The following is a 16144-nucleotide window of genomic DNA, read 5'->3' as shown; positions in this document are numbered from 1 at the left end:
AAATGTTATATTCCCTATAATATTTGCTTGACCTCATGTACTCTGGTCCTGTAGAAAAATCAGAATGAACAGTATTGTAGCATTTGTCAATAACATAAGAAGTTTTTTTTGGACACTTTTGGATATTGAGCTAGAGTCAAGATGAGGCTAATAAAGTCAACTCAAGCTGAGTTTGGTTTTAAATAACCAACTGAATTGACCAATCACCCTCAATTCATTCTTTATATTTGAAAAACCATTCATCTATCCCAAATATGATCATGAGGGCGCTTTCATAACTTGAAATGTTATAGAACATGGAGTTGAAAAATTGACCTCAAGGGATGAAAAGATAATCTTCTTGATTTGTGAAACTTTAATTGAGTGGATATCTGGTATGATATGATTAAGTTGTCTTGTAAGGTGCAAATCTGAAAAACTCTGTCCATGATATTTATATCTTAATCTACCTGATCATCCATCTTTCAGTTCACAATGTGGTGAGAAATTTCTAAAATCCGAACCGGTTCATACTAGACCCGATTACACTGACCGCCGGGGCCAGCCATGCGAGTCTTGACTCTTGATCCTCAACTTCACCTCAAGATTTCGAATCCTCAACCAAGGATACGCTTCTACTTCTCACACATCATCAATTACATAGATCCGATCCGCTTCAATCAACATCATCCAAACCAAACGCATTCCGGCTCGATTGCAAACATACACACGTTCAACAAACCTCCTCCTCTCAAGTCGAGAAACCTTCAAAACCATGATGGAAAGCCTAGACGATTACGAATCAGTCTTATGGGTAGCAAGAGAATGTTATGTATACAGACTTCCACCACGGTACGCAATCAAACTTCTCAGATCACAAAAAAACCGTAAAATTTTCGAAAAAACCAATGAACTATTTTTTTTGGTGTTTTTTTGTTTTTTTGTGTGTAGTACTTCTACAGCTGGTTATAAGGCTGCTGATTGGGGTGATATGGAAGCTTTTCTTTGGAAAGGTAGATTAAGGATTATTGAAAAAGGAACCGAAAATCCTACGAAATGTTTTATTAGACTTGAAGATTTAGATACGGGTATGTAGGTTAAGAAATCATCCAAAAGTTTAAAACGAAGAAAAGAAGAAACAGAAGAAGAAAGCTGATTTTGAAAAACTTTGATGGTTTTTTTTTCGTTTGGTTGGGTTAGGTGATCTGTTTGCTAATTGTCCTTATTCACTTGATGGGAAATCAGTTGAACCTGTATTAGATTCATCAAGATATTATGTGATTCGGGTAGAAGATTCGAGTTCTGGTCAACGAGCTTTTTTGGGTATGGGGTTTCCTGAAAGGAGTGATAGTTTTGATTTTAATGTAACACTTCAAGATTGGACCAAGTGAGTTGATTCATCTTCCAAATCCTAACCCCCCCCGAAAAAAAACAAATGAACTAAAAACAACTATTTGTTTGATATCTCTTTCTTTTTGGTTTGGTTTGGTAAAACAATAGACGTCAAAAATTTACTTCTAATTCGGGTACTGGTACAGATCATGATTCTAAAAGTTCTCCTCATTTACCTTCAGGTCCCAAACGTGATTTTTCTTTAAAAGATGGTCAAACGATTTCAATTTCATTAGGAGGTAAATCTTCCAAGAAAAAACCAATGGGTTCAGATACATCATCTGGAAGTGGTAGTACGAGTGGAGGTGGTGCTTTACCTTTCTTACCTCCTCCACCTCCTCCTAGAGCTAGATAATTGTGTCTTTCTTACAATTGTAGATTTATGGTTTTGTTTTGTTGGCTGGACCATTTGATGGTTTGTTGAACTGTATGTTTGATCTTTGCACACTTTTTTCTCTCTCTTTTGGTATAACATTCAACACATTTTTCTTTTTCTTTGGAGTTGCATGTGATTAGCATTCTAGTTAGTATTTGTCATTTTGTTTGAATTCAGTTAGTTTGTAGAATTTGTGATGTTTACTTGAAGTGATCATTTAGTGCTCAAAATGTTACTTTAAAGATATGTTACAAGGTATTTCTCTCTAGTGATAGAATATTAAAAACAAATAGTGCTACGTAAATAGTTTAGTCACAATAGTGGAAGAGAGGTCAAGTCATTTGTTTAAAGAGACAAGAAAGTGATAAAAAGTCATTGATTCTTGGTTGACTGTTTGTAGGAACACTTTAATATCTGATCAGATTCATGTTGATCAATTGAATCTTTGTTCTCTTTGATCAGAGTTTCCATGATATCAACATAATTTCCATGATATCATAGTCTCCATGATATCAATACTAACTTCATTTTGATATATATCAAGGATTTCATAACTAAAGGCACATTTGATAGCAGTCATTCAAATCAAATTGGTTTTTGCCTTTACACAACACATGATTTGATGTAGCCATAAATTGTTATAAATCTTCTTGTAGCTCTCATTAGAATATGAAAAGAATGAACTGCATGTAGAGCCATTGGGTTTGAAATTTTACTCATGCTTAAAATGTTTTTTTTTCATGTTGAAGATTATCAAGTTTCAACCATTGCAAGATATATGCCATATGAGCTGAAATGTTTATGATTTGTTTCATTTGTTTATCCTGATTTTTAACTGAAACCTGAACTTTCAAGAAGATGCAAACTGGGACCATATTTTGGCAAGGTCTCTTTTTTACTTACTTCATCATGGTCTTGATACATATCAAGTCAATGGATATTCTGGGTTATCATCTTGACTGTATTTGATCATGTCGTGAAAAGAAACCAAATGTTCATCAATCACGATTCACGATTGAAGTTCATGGGAAGCCGAAGAAGAAGAAACCAATTTTAAAGTTTTAGTTTATTTGAATTTGAATTTCGAAGAAAAAGGAAAAGTGTGTGAGTTTTACAAAAGTGTTTAAAATCAATTGAATTTGTCAAATAGTTGATCTTTAAGTTGATATATATAAAATTTGAAATTTAGAAAAAAAAAAAAGTCAAAACTCCGAAATGGAAAGTGAAAGTTTGAATCAGTTTTGTATTTATTCTTTCAATTTGAGTCCTGCTAAGCTTGTTCCTTTATATACTTTTAAGAAATTCTTACAAAAAAATGAAGTTTGTACCAATCGATTATCCAATCATCTTATGAAAAACTATTAACTCCAAATCGTAAGCATACTTTCTGTTCAACTTCTTCCATACCGACTATCCAATCTAACCATAAACTTATTAAACAGTCAAACCAGAACCATCAACTTCTAAACTTTTTAAACGCGTTTCATCTCAACCACTTCACAACGAACGAAAAAAAACACACAATCAATCAACATCCAACCGATCCAACCGACAGATTTTCTCAACAGTTTTTCATTTTGAAAAAGAGTCATGTCACTTACACCACCACCACCACCTCCTCATAAACCATCTAGTACAGGATCTAGTTCAACTTGTCAAAGTTCATCTAATTCAAAACCTACCAAACTTAAATCACGTTCATTTACTTCAAGTTCGACTCCACCATTATCAAGCATAAGTAACAGTAGTAGTACGAACACCGACACCACTACTACTACTACCACTACTACAACAAGATCGGATGATGATCCATTACCGTCTGGTGTACCGGATCCAGGAAGGTTACGAGAAATCTTGGTAGATATAACAGAAGAAACGAATAACCGAACCAACGAATCAGGACGAAGAAACCGAAGTCCAACCCCTTCACCCAGACTCCATCATAATCCCTTACCGATCCGAAGACCTCACACCGGTCCGATCACTCGATCGCGCTCGATGATCATCATCCCAACCCCTCCGTTACGCCGATCGAGATCTCAAACGCCTTTGATGATGAACCAAAGTAGAAGGTCAAGTAGGATGATAGAAGAAGTGAACGAGAATGATTCGAGTAGTCCATCTGTTTCGAGTCAGACCAGTTTAACACCTTCACATCATTCGGTTTCGTTAGCTGGACATCTTTATACTCCTTCACCACTTGGAGATCGTAGGTTTGAAGAAGAGTATCCTACTTTACAGGCTTTGAGATTAAGACCTGCTTTGAGTCTTGGGAATCATGAACCTATTCTTACGCGTAGAAGACGTAGAAGATCAGATGATGAACCTTTACAACCTTCACCACCTCAACCTCAAGTAGAAGAGCCTACCAATAGGTCAGAGACGTCGGTTAGGTCTACTAGATTGATGAGAAGATTAAGAGAAGATCATCAACCGAATAGAAGTAATCCTAATCTTTTGGTAGGACATAGGAATGGAAATGGAAATGGAAATCGGGAAGAAGTCGTTATGGGTATTACAGATGGACATCATAGAGAAGAGAAACGAAGGAAAAGAAACTCGAGTGGGTGTAGTAGTAGTCATAGTTTTAGTGGGTTTGGTAGGTTATGATTCATTATCGGTTATGAAGGATGATCATTGGATTTGGAAGTCTTGGAAGTTATTTGAGTGTTTTGGAAAGTTGGAAGAAGTCACTTGAAGTTTTGGTGTATGGTTTCTGTTTTAATCTCTTTTGGTTGGGATTCAAGGGATTTGGTTTTCTTTTTTTTTGGATTGGGTGTTTTCTTTGTTATTTGTTGGAATTGGTTTGGATAAGATTGGGTTTAGGGAATTATTGAAATTGGGTTTATATGGTTTAAAGTGGTTTGTGTAGTGTGGTATTGTATTGAATCAAAAGTTTTTTATGATTTTTGTTGGATTTTTTTTTGGAAAAACAAAGATGGTTAAATGGTTTAAATAAATGATTAGAATTTTGGTAGGTTTAAAGAAGTTATAGTTATTGGATTGATTGTCTTCAAAGTATGTAGTTGGGAATGGGTGTTTTTTTTGATTTTTTTTGGTGATTGGTTGTTTCAAGGAATAGGGCTTTGATTGAATGATTGAATGATTGATGAATTTTTATGAATTGTTATTGACTTACCAAAAACAACAAAACAATTTCCTTTGAAAAATGGTGTTTTCTTTCTTTTTGAATTTTTTAAAATAAAATGTAATATCTATATCTATATATATTGGATCAGAATGAGAATGATGATATGAAAAGAGTTTCTTTTGAGATTGAGACAAAGTGGTATATTTGATATGTGATCTGGTTTTTGGATTTTGGATTTGAATGGTTTGATTAATTTTGATTTCAGAGGATTTGTTGAGACATAAATTGATATGAATCAAATTCAAGATTTGTTTCTTAGGCTTTGGATTTATAAAGAAAGTGAGTTCAAGATGAGTGGGTAGGATAGTGAAGAAGAATATAGTGCTGTCTATTAATTGGCATTTTGGGATATTTGTGTCCTTTGCTCATCTGGATTTTAATACCCTGGACAAAAGATCTGTGACCAAATCTTTGATTACCCGGATCTCTGGCTTTTTTTAGCAGAAGATATCCATCAGGGCCCAACACTATGGAGGTGTGTAACTTAAGATGAAATAACCGCTTTTTTCTGGTAAGATTTTGGAATTGGAAAAATCACCCAAACAAACCACTTTTTGGTCACACAGGCTTTTGAAGGTTGGACAACACAAAATCCCCTTTTTGGTCATGCACCTCACTTGGGTCCCAAATATCTATGTATAACATTCTATTGAATCCCATAAAGTTTGTGACAGTATGAATTACAACTTCTTGGAGGCATCTATATTTTTATGTATAATCATGAAATCTTTGTCAAAGATTTCTTTCTTTAAAGGCTGAGATTTTGATGGTGCTCATGATTGCATCATCATCATGGTCAATCAACTTATTGAGATACAGAGGCATAGGAGTTCCAAAGGGCCTTTTTGATAATTTGTTGAATACAGTCCCCTCCAATATGGCCTCCAGAGTGCTGCCAAATGGAAAACACACATCTCTTCCCTTGTCATCAGCAACTGAAGCATTTGAGAAACTCATGAAGATTTAATACTATCAAGTCCCCTCTTGAAGACTGGGGCAGTGGTTGCACAGTTTATGGATGTTTTGGGGGAGTTTGTTCAAAAGACAACATGTTTCACATATTTATAATTTGATAGTAGGTGTATACAGCATTATTCAGTTCTATGTGGGGTAGATTAGAGCTGTTTAAATTTCTGGAAGGTTCATTTACAGCTGAAAAGCTTACCAAAGCTCTGAGAGCTCACCAAGCTTGAAAAGTGTTGGAAGAAAGTCAAGCCTATTTCTGCTGAAAATATCAACTTTCATGACATACACATCACAATCTTGCACCTCAAAACTCCACTTTCACATCACATGCAATTGGGAAGAAATTGACAAAACAAAAACTCTTTTTTGGTCATCCTCCACATATACTTGGTTTTCTCCAACACATTTCCCAAAAACACACCTTTTTTATCAGAATCTTGCATAGGGCCATTTCTGTCCACTTGTTCTGTCCCTCATCTTTGAAGAAAGATGAGGGAAAAGATGAGGGACAGAATGAGTCTTGTACTGGTTGAGGATAGAGCCTATGTGGTATAGAAGCCTTGTCAAAACACAAGAGGTTTTGATTGGGCTAGGTTTAAGAGCCCACCCTCTCTTGCTTTTGTGATGTGGGTTTACACTGTGTCTGTATCTTTGTTGCATGTCAATGTGCACACACAAAGCACTTTTCTTAGACCCTCAAAATACCTTTCAAAGAGGTTCTACAACAGGCACATCTTCCCTCATCAACTGGGATTTTGACACTCAGTTGACCCCAGCTGCTCAAAAAGGATTCCAAAAATCCTATAACTAAATCATTATTCACAAAGCATGCTCAACAACAATCTCAGTTTAAATTCAACCAAAATACCTTGAGATTTGTTCCAAAACTCTCCATGTGTGCATGCCAATGTGCTACAAGAATATTTACGTGGTGTTTTTTACCCTATTGCAAAACTCCAAGGGAAGTTCCTCTTAAAAATACATAATGATATTCTCCCACTTGTAGGAAGGGTGGGATGGACAAAAAAAATCTTCTACAAAACTTAAAAGGGATCATCAAATGTGTTATGGTAAGATTGTATGGTTGGACAATTGGATAGTTGAAGTGCTTTTAGCCAATAGGTTCAACTTCAAGTCTGATGATAATCAATGATGAAAACTTTGGATGAGGAAAGGGTCAGACAGGGGAAAGCACTTTCTTGGCCTCTGATTTGATACCCTTTCACCAATTACCAGCCTTGGAGCTATGTGCTTGAAGCAATGTATGTCTTGCTCCTCTTCCTTGCCTGCATATTCCTCATTGGGAACCTTGAACCATTTCTTGAGAGATTATTTGTGTGGCTCTCTTTTAATTTGCAATGTTGTAATGAAACCTATCTCTTGACAGCTTGAAGCATGCCTGTGGACTTGCTCCACATTTCATGCCTTATGTAAAGTCATTTTCTACCAAGAATACAAACAAAAAAATATACAGATGGGTGGAAGAAATCCTCTGCCCAAAGGTATTTCAACTGTCTGGGCTTCCACCCAGAATGAAAACTTGACAATACCCAAGAACTCAATTTCATTCAGGAACAAAAACATCACAAAGCACTCAAATTTTCAACACAACATCAAGACCATTCAGAAACAGATGAATCTATATAAGATCAGTCATTGTTGGCAATATCACAAACTGTTCTTTTAGGGTCTTAGACCTGTTAAAGTTTCTTGATGTGAACCTAACCAACCACCTCATAGATTGACACAGTTCATCAAGAAAATATCATTCGTATAACTTCCAAACCTTTCTCCCTGTCAGATCTAACTGTACTGTGTGTTTAGCAGGCCAGGTTGCAGGACATAGAAAAGGAAAATTTGAACACAGTGGTAATGTGATAGATGCCAAATAAATTTGGTTGAAGAAACTCAAGAACAAATATAGGCAGAACAGAAGTTCTTCTATAATTGACAATGAAAGGGAAGAAAAAAAAACCATTATAATTGGGAATAGGATTTATTTCCAACTGGGTATACTTTGAGTTTTTTACTCTTGGAAGCAGAATTCTTTTGCACAGGATCCAAGAATATTGCTGGGGGAAAGATGTCTTCTGCAGAGAAAAAACCGCAGATCTGGGTGAAAGATTTTGTCATGAGTCCTTTGTCCAGGCTATCAAAATATGGATGGGCTAAGGATTCATTAACCCAAAATGGTGGCTAATAGATGGCAAGAAGCAAGAGACTAGAACTTCAAAGAATGAACATCTTGAAATCTTCAAAATTAAATTGAATCTCAACATTTCATATCAAGAAAAGAGGGTGTTTTGAGGGGGAAATAAAAATTCAAAGTTTTTTTTATTGAAGATTTTGTAGAGGATGTAAAACATCTCAAAATGAGAATCAAAATGCATATTACACCACGGGAATCAATTAGTCCAAACCCCGATTGAAGAGAGTTGCGGTGACCGGGTTCACAACTTTCTTCAATCGCGGGTTTTGTTTGCCTTAGGTTTGCCATAGGTTTGCCAATTCCCCTCAAGTCAGCATGTCCTACAGTCAAGATCCCCTACATCATGGGTTGAGCGCAAGATCTAACATCATCAATCTTGTTGGGTATCCCCTCAACAGAATATCCTTCCACATCAGTCACCCCACGGGTTATCGCTATTCTTTGTCCCTCAGTATGAACAGAAATCCTCACAATCCCCTTTCAACCTTTGACCTTTCATTTGTAGGTATAACTCCCTATATATACTGTATGAAGTCAAGGTATATTGGATTCGCCGGATACAGGTATGCAGTCGTGGGTTAAGGGTGAGCTGTGAGTGTGGAAAGAAAGGCAAAAGGGTTTGACTCGGGTCAGCGGTCTCCAGAGTCCAGAGTGACATATAATACGCCGACTCGAGGGGAATCGGCAAACGAGAGCATGTCAGGATTGAAGGAGACTGGGAATGGGATGGGAATGGGAACGGTCTTCTTGCCCTGTATGGTCCAACAGTGTACAACCTAACAGGTGTACAGAAACGTACTGTGACCTCCTTGCTGAGATGTCCTTACAGGTCCTCACTGGTCCCTCTCCCTTGCTTCAAGAACATTCCCTTTCAATTGAGGGAAAATAACATGGCCTCCATCCATGTAGGAATCAAATTTTTGTCACAAGTTGAAGAACATGCCTCCCTCAGCACCCCAAAAGTCTTACATTACTCAGGATCATGTTAAACTTGTTGATCCACTTCCTCAACCTGCTATCAACCAATCTACTGGCCTCACCTGTCCCAAGTGTCCTGCACAATTGAAGTACGTGCAACCTTTTGTAAGATCTAGGACACAAGCCCAATTGGCCCATCTGATAGCGTGGCGGGTAGGCTTTTTGTTTCTTCAATTTACGCTAAGAAATGTTGACATATATTTCTTTGCTCTTCCTCTTTTCATTGTTAGTGTCCATCAAAAACCCACAAATTATATTTTTGTAATCTTACTCGGTCACTTCTTCTAGAGGACATCAAAAAGTGTAACCTTCATTCAAATTCATCTCGACCAGATATGAATATGAACAACCTCCTCAATCCAACTGGCGGAACTCAACCAAGACAAAACCAGGCTTCATCGACATCATGCCCTGGCCTCCCCAACAGTGAAATTGGGCCAAAACACCGTGAGGGAATTCCCAAAAACGTGAAATGCACGTATCAGCTATGCTTATCTGTAAGTTCTTGTGTTGCTTATGTACGTTGACAATGGTTTGTTTCTAATTCATTGTTTCATGTAGTGTTGCAATCAACTTCACAAATCTCATCCCGAAAGTCACTGTGTAATTCCAGGTCATCGTAGTGATTTGACTCAGACCACAAGTTCAAAACCCCGACCCAATGTGATTGAAAACTTTGTCCCCTACAGATCAGCCCAGCCATTGCAGTCCTCTCAAGCAAATCGTGAAATCACAGCGCTTGCGTCATCATCCGTGTTAGAACAAATTCATCGCAATCAAGTTGATCATAAAATCAAATCAATCAGGATGAGTGAAGCTGAAACCCGGGCATCTCGTACAGTGATTGTAGAGTTTTGGACCTCGGTCAGGAAATTGTTATCTTTTTTTTTTCTTTTGAGTGACTCGAGTGACTCGCACTGAAACCTTTTTTCATTACACAGGCATCAAACCGATTGATCTCACAATTTGAGGCCAAGAATTGGCCCTTATGCGCGTTGAGCGAGAGTCCAACTCTACAGTCTCAAGGCGAATCCACCGGTCTGTCCACTTGGAATACCAAGTTGTGGATATGGATGGCCAATTTGAAGTCCTGGGTATGTTAATCAAAGACTAATGATTTGTGACTGTGAGTCTGACCATGCTAACATTTGTACTTTTAACTAGGTGAATACACCACTAGACTTCGTTGTTCAATATCCTAAACAACCTCGGAAGATAGTTATGTATCTTGGTTGTTTTGATCCCAAAACTTGTCAAGGCCTACAGGAGTTGATCAATTCCTTGCGTCCTCAAAAGCTCTTCGAGTCAATGGATATGTCATCAATCCAGTCTTCCCCCAATCCTCCTTCAACCTCTGAACTCGATAGCTTAGCCTTTGATTGGACGCTTCTGCCTTCACCACTTTCAAAACAGTCCCTCACACCATGTAAATATCCGTGTAGCACGTCGACGTGCACACACGGAGAGTTTTGAAATAAATCTCAAAGTCTTTTGGTCGGATTGAGACTGAGATTTTTGCTGAGCACCCTTTGTGCTTTGTGATTTGTTTAAAGGATTTGCAGAATCCTTTGTTGTCAGTGGGGGCCAACTGACTTTCAACCTCCCAGGTGATAAGGGGAAGATGTACTTGTCGTGGAACCTCTTTGATGGGTCGTTACAGGGTCCACGGAAAGTCTTTCGTGTGTGCGCGTGGACGTGCTACACGGATATTTACACGGTGTCAAGAATGAGATTATATGTCTCAGTGATCTTCCAAGCGAACAATCTCCAAATCAATGGTCTGTCATTCACGAATCAAACGAGGTTGAGATACAGACTCCAAAACCCGCGCAGGAGAAGCGAAAGAAAAAGGTGAATTTTGTTTTTGCTCATTCTTTTTTTGTTTTTTTCTGCGCAAAGTCTGACTTTGAGCTGTATGTAGGATGAACCCTTAGAAACATCCTTGAAAAACTGGCCTGGAGATTCGATGCTTCAAGATGCACTGAATTGGTACAACTCTGTCAGACCTACTCTAGATCACAAAGCGGCATGGATCTCTCAGTTTGGAAAAGTATGGCTGGCGGGAAAAACTTCAATCTATCGACACTACAAATTTATTGAAATTGTTACACCAGCCAAGTTGGACGAGATACTCAGAAAGCAACCGGCAACTTCATTACGTCAAGCTCGTAAACTACACCCTAAGGAGTGGCAAGTTGCTCGATCGGACAATAAACACCAAGATGATGAAGATTCAACAGGTCTGTCTTCTCGGCCTTTGAAGCGTTTCAAGACTGAGGTGCCCCAAGCTAGTCACATCGAATCAGACTCCGAGATTGAAATTGTTCATTAAGACTCAATTTCACACTACAAACATATCAAAATTTGTTTCTTTCTTCATTCATTTTGTAAAGCAAACCGGGAGGTGAAGTTTGTATCGTTCCGATCGATTGAAATTTGACACACTTCAAATTGAAGAACAGAATGAAAACTTTCTGAATTCGTCAAGCAAGCACATCAACTTGCTTGACGACTTTAAAACACAGAGTAAGACTCCTTCAACTTTCAAAACCAAAGTCAATTGGTTTGACTCGATGTGATTGAATCAATTTCAAACCCGGATCTCTTGCTTTTCGTGTCTTACAATGAAGCGATTTATTTATGTAATGAAGCAGTCATTTACTTTGTTTTTATGCTTTTTAAATGATGATTTGCACTGTAATTTCATCTGTCTGCGAGCAAAAATCTGAACTTATTTTTGAATCGCAAGCGCCAAAAACCATTCTTAGAATCTCAATGATTTTAAAGAAGTTTTGATATCTCTCGGTCTGCCTTGCAGAAAGATTTCAAGTGCCTCAGCTCTTCTTTACCAGCTCAAGTCAAACCATTCTACCTGAAGAATCGAGACCCGTAATGCATACTTATCCATCACTCACATCAAATTTGACATGTCTCACACCAAGCTACTATACAAAGTCTTTTGAAACAATTGCTGTACTTCGAATCAATCTGATGGGTTTTTCAAAAGTTATTAAAACAACCCAAGCTCATATCATCTGCTGGAGCCCTTGAGATGATAAGAGTAGATTATCAATCCGATTCAAATTTTTTAATGACCAATGCTATTTGTTTCTATATCTCCTACCTCAGACTCAAATTCCACACAAATCACACAATACTTCAATCTTTTTGAGAATTTATATTCAAACACTAATTTTAAAATGAACAGCACACTCACAAAATAAATTCATGAAGAGTATAAAGCTTTTCATAAAAAACACATCCAGACTGTCCCAAGCTCTCTAATTTCCAAAATCAACAATACCTAAATGAGTTACATCTTGCCGTTGAGCCAATTGCTTACAAAGCCAATCATTTCTCAATTCTACCAGCACATTCAGAGTGAAATCATACTGAATAGCTGTCATGTTTCGGCAGATAGAGGCAAACCCTCCATACCAAACATTTCCAATTTCTGCAGCAGAAGAGTTGAAGATCCAATTTTCGTCTTGGCCCTTCAATTGTGGATATATATTAGGGTCAGTCCAGGTACGACAGAAACAATCATTTTCTGAATGAGACTTGAAGTGAAAAGCATCAACTGCTATTATTGAACCTTCAAAAAGCTTTTTGCCCTCAGGAGATTTGAATATGTGTTGCAAAAGCTTGCATGCATTATCATAAAAAATCACCTGAGGCATGGCATTTGGAAAGGTTTCCTTGAGGAATAGCTGTGACACAAATCACAAGCAAATAAGTTGAGGTCAGTAATAAGATCAATAACACTGTAAAAAAAAGAGGATGTCGGACTTTTACTGCACTGGGAGCCTCTGCATTGTACATAGTCTGTCGAGCCAAGAATATACCACATGTAGCAACAATTAATTGGTCATTATGTGTGCGGCATCGAGTGAGACGAACAGCATCAGGCTTTGCAAACTCTCCATCTCATGCATTCTCTTCAGCTCGATCAGACTCGTCAGCCTGTTGGATTTGTTGAAAGCCACGAAGTTCAGAAGTGACAGGGTCTTGATGAACAGTTGGGTCAATACGTAGGGATGATTTAGGGCGTGTAAGCATTGATGTCAGCTGGAAATTTGAGTTGACTCGGCGCTTGAATTTCTGAAATGCTTGAATATGTGCTTCCAAATGACAAGTCTTATGACCTTCCATCACACGATTTGTGCAAGGCTGAGCTGGGCAGATGTCCTTCAAGTGTTCATGATGATAAGAGCAGTAAAGATCATTCACTTTCTGTAATGGTCTTTTGCAAGGGCCGTCTGGAGCCGGTTGACCGGGTAGTTCAGCAACCATCTTACGCTGGGCCTCTGACGCACTGCACCGCCAGAATCCAATTGTGACACCATCAGTGACTACAGCTCGAATTACTGGGTGAAATATAGATAATAAAGCATGTCAGAAATCATTCATAGAGATTGGGATGTAAGTCACATACATTGTACACCTTGTTCAGTTTGAGTACTGTGGGTACATAGGCTACAGGCATGATTCTTGTGTGGTGATCCAGTGCTTGCCACTCGAGCTGAATAATATTCTTTGGCTTTGTCAAAGCGCTTAGAATCAAGCCCATCATTAGGAACCACCAATTGTTGATTGAACCCTTCCATGTGACAAATTAATGCTTGTATAGTCATTCCATCTTTACAAACAGTTTCAGATAACGACGGACTAAAAGTGGTATTGTCCGGGAAGAGAGGTGGTGGACTGGCAGTGATAAATGTATCATTGTACAAGTTTACTATATTAAAAATAGAAGCACTGCAGTTGTTGTCAAACAAAATTAGCATAACACATTGTAAAAAACATCAAACATTTTAGGTTTGGATTCTTACTGCATAAGCATTTGTGTCATCCAAAACGAACGTGCTAGCTGGACAGTCATGAAATAGTGGGTGTGGACTTGAAAGATTGTTGGGTCCCGACGTTGGGAAGATTTGTAAAATTTGCGCTTTTCCTCCCTTGAAAAGTAGCTGTGACGAAAAACTGTGTGACAATCTAATCCAGAACCAAAGTCATTGGTAAGCTACAAGTCTTTTTCTCTGAATTAATTGCCCAATCACCTCGGCATATATAAGCAGTGTGCTGAATTGTATGACACCCATCCGTGTCATAGAGATATCCCGACAACGTTTTGGATTCAAGCTTTCGGGTGTTGGGGCATATAGGGCACTTGCTGATTGATATTGGTGGTAGTAGATATTTATAAGGAACATAAGGAGGGATGATACCATCGGGCAGGGTTGGTAAAATTCCATTGAGCTTGATGATGTCTTTGGTGTTGATATGAGCACGTGAGAGAAAATCAAAGCTATGCTTCCAGAGGTTGTCGATGTGGCAGTGCATCCGTGCAGGTAGACTAGCCTCCAAGAATCGATGTGGCCTCCTGTCTGATCGCAAACCGAGGCCTTCAGCATTACGATCAACCACATCAGACGCTACGGTGAGGAATTGACTAAGATCTTCAACATGAAGAGTGTCTAAGATGTTTGGATTGTTCGCTCGTAGATTGTCAATGAAAGCCCGAAGTAACATCTTGGTGTGTAGGAAATAAAAACGAGATATAATTTTTGATGAACTGAAATGCCTTGCTCGTTCCTTGTCCTTGATGACACCTCAAGGCTCGAATTGGATGCGGCCCAAATCCTTTTGAATCCTTGCCCAACAAGTGTGACAAGTTTTATTTGTAGTGGAAACCACAAACAAAGCTCGATCGAGTTTTGATCTGGGTGGCTTACATCGGCCATCATTAAACACTTTTTAAAATCCTTGCCAAATGTTATGTCCACTTGTGCTTCAATAAAGAAACGCTCGGAAGTCATGAAACTCCTACTCGGAGTTGTTGACTTGTACCAATTTCCCATTATCTCATATTTGACACATTCATAAGTAAACATCTGTAGTCTACAAAGAAAGGTCACAACCTGAGCAATCGGCGATGTCAAGCCTTCAGAGATCTGAGGAAAGCACAGATCCGAAACCAGGGGGTGTACAACCAATCGTACATGGTACAGCCAATCGTACATGGTACAGTACTGCGCACACTGTACAGTTCCCAATCCCACTTCCACCATTCCCAAATTCCTTCGATCCTCAAGTACTCTGGGGCAAACCTATGGCAAACCTAAGGCAAACGAAACCCGTGATTGAAGAAAGTTGCGAACCCGGTCACCGCAACTCTCTTCAATCGGGGTTCGGACTAATTGATTCCCGCGGTGTTATCTCCAATACTGGAAGGCAAACCTTTCTACTACATAGAAAGACAGAGGTACTTGAATTGTATTTTTCAGCAATGACCACCTGATCAGAACCTGCAATGATCATTGTGTCAGTGATGTCAATTTTAGAATCACCGAGATGCTTCATGGCAGAAGTCTGAAATGGATTTGTCTGATTCCAGATTCATATGTTATACAAAATATCAATACAAGCTGAGGATTTACAGATTTTCCTGTAGTACCTGACCTAACAAACATCCACGAGAAGCACCTTGGTCCCTGATATTCTAGATCTTGTTGAAAGCAGATAATTTGTCAAAGATAAATTCTGCCTAAGAACAAACTTATTCACCATCAGTCTATCAAATTCGGTCCAATATGGCATAAATTCCTTTGCGTTGTACATATTAAATGAATGAATTCACCGTGGATGGGCAAAAACCAGAGAAGATATGTCGCTATGTAATCGCGTGAGTTTGGAGCAGAGAATCCTAGACTATACGTGGATCCGTAATCCATTGCTCAAATGAGTTCCTAAATTGATTATTGTTGATGGCGTTTTCCAAGGAAAATTGATCAAGCTGCAAATAATGGGGACTAATTCGAAGTTTATGATCTTTGGGAAAACATTGCGCGTTTGTGGTCCGACAAATACAGGGAGTCGAAAGAGATGCCCCAGCTCTATTTGGTTTACGAAACGCTCGCTGGTCTTTCAGGCAGAGAAGATTGCTCATTTAAAGAGATTACAACGGCTTTACTGACTTACCAGATGTCGTATGTCCTACTTCTTAATGGGGTGTGGTTGGATTTGAGTTAGCTTTCGGCGCATTCCGAGTATGATCAGGCCACGTGTCGAAATATCTCACGTGCATCAGAGG

General features: G+C 38.5%; 3 protein-coding genes across 3 annotated transcripts; all 3 read left to right on the top strand.

The window, feature by feature from the left end:
- Window positions 1-609: 609 nt before the first annotated feature.
- MELLADRAFT_116967 (uncharacterized protein) lies at window positions 610-2048 on the top strand (the record flags this gene model as incomplete). Its single annotated transcript, XM_007411915.1, has 4 exons — window positions 610-831; window positions 931-1067; window positions 1180-1366; window positions 1480-2048. The coding sequence occupies 4 exons, from the start codon at window positions 755-757 to the stop codon at window positions 1724-1726; spliced, it is 648 nt and encodes a 215-aa protein (XP_007411977.1).
- Window positions 2049-4145: 2097 nt separating this feature from the next.
- MELLADRAFT_72277 (uncharacterized protein) lies at window positions 4146-4887 on the top strand (the record flags this gene model as incomplete). The annotated part of the gene is made up of 1 exon (XM_007411916.1): window positions 4146-4887. One exon carries the CDS (start codon window positions 4221-4223, stop codon window positions 4443-4445), a length of 225 nt encoding a protein of 74 aa, XP_007411978.1.
- Window positions 4888-9012: 4125 nt separating this feature from the next.
- Window positions 9013-11383, top strand: MELLADRAFT_108069 (uncharacterized protein; the record flags this gene model as incomplete). The annotated part of the gene is made up of 6 exons (XM_007411917.1): window positions 9013-9204; window positions 9282-9548; window positions 9613-9915; window positions 9993-10145; window positions 10216-10269; window positions 10973-11383. The coding sequence occupies 6 exons, from the start codon at window positions 9013-9015 to the stop codon at window positions 11381-11383; spliced, it is 1380 nt and encodes a 459-aa protein (XP_007411979.1).
- Window positions 11384-16144: the final 4761 nt, after the last annotated feature.

The sequence above is a fragment of the Melampsora larici-populina genome (genome assembly GCF_000204055.1).
Source record: "Melampsora larici-populina 98AG31 unplaced genomic scaffold MELLAscaffold_27, whole genome shotgun sequence".
Lineage (NCBI taxonomy): Eukaryota > Fungi > Basidiomycota > Pucciniomycetes > Pucciniales > Melampsoraceae > Melampsora > Melampsora laricis-populina.
The sequence above is the reverse complement of the archived record's forward strand: the minus strand, read 5'-3'. Positions and strand labels throughout refer to the sequence as shown.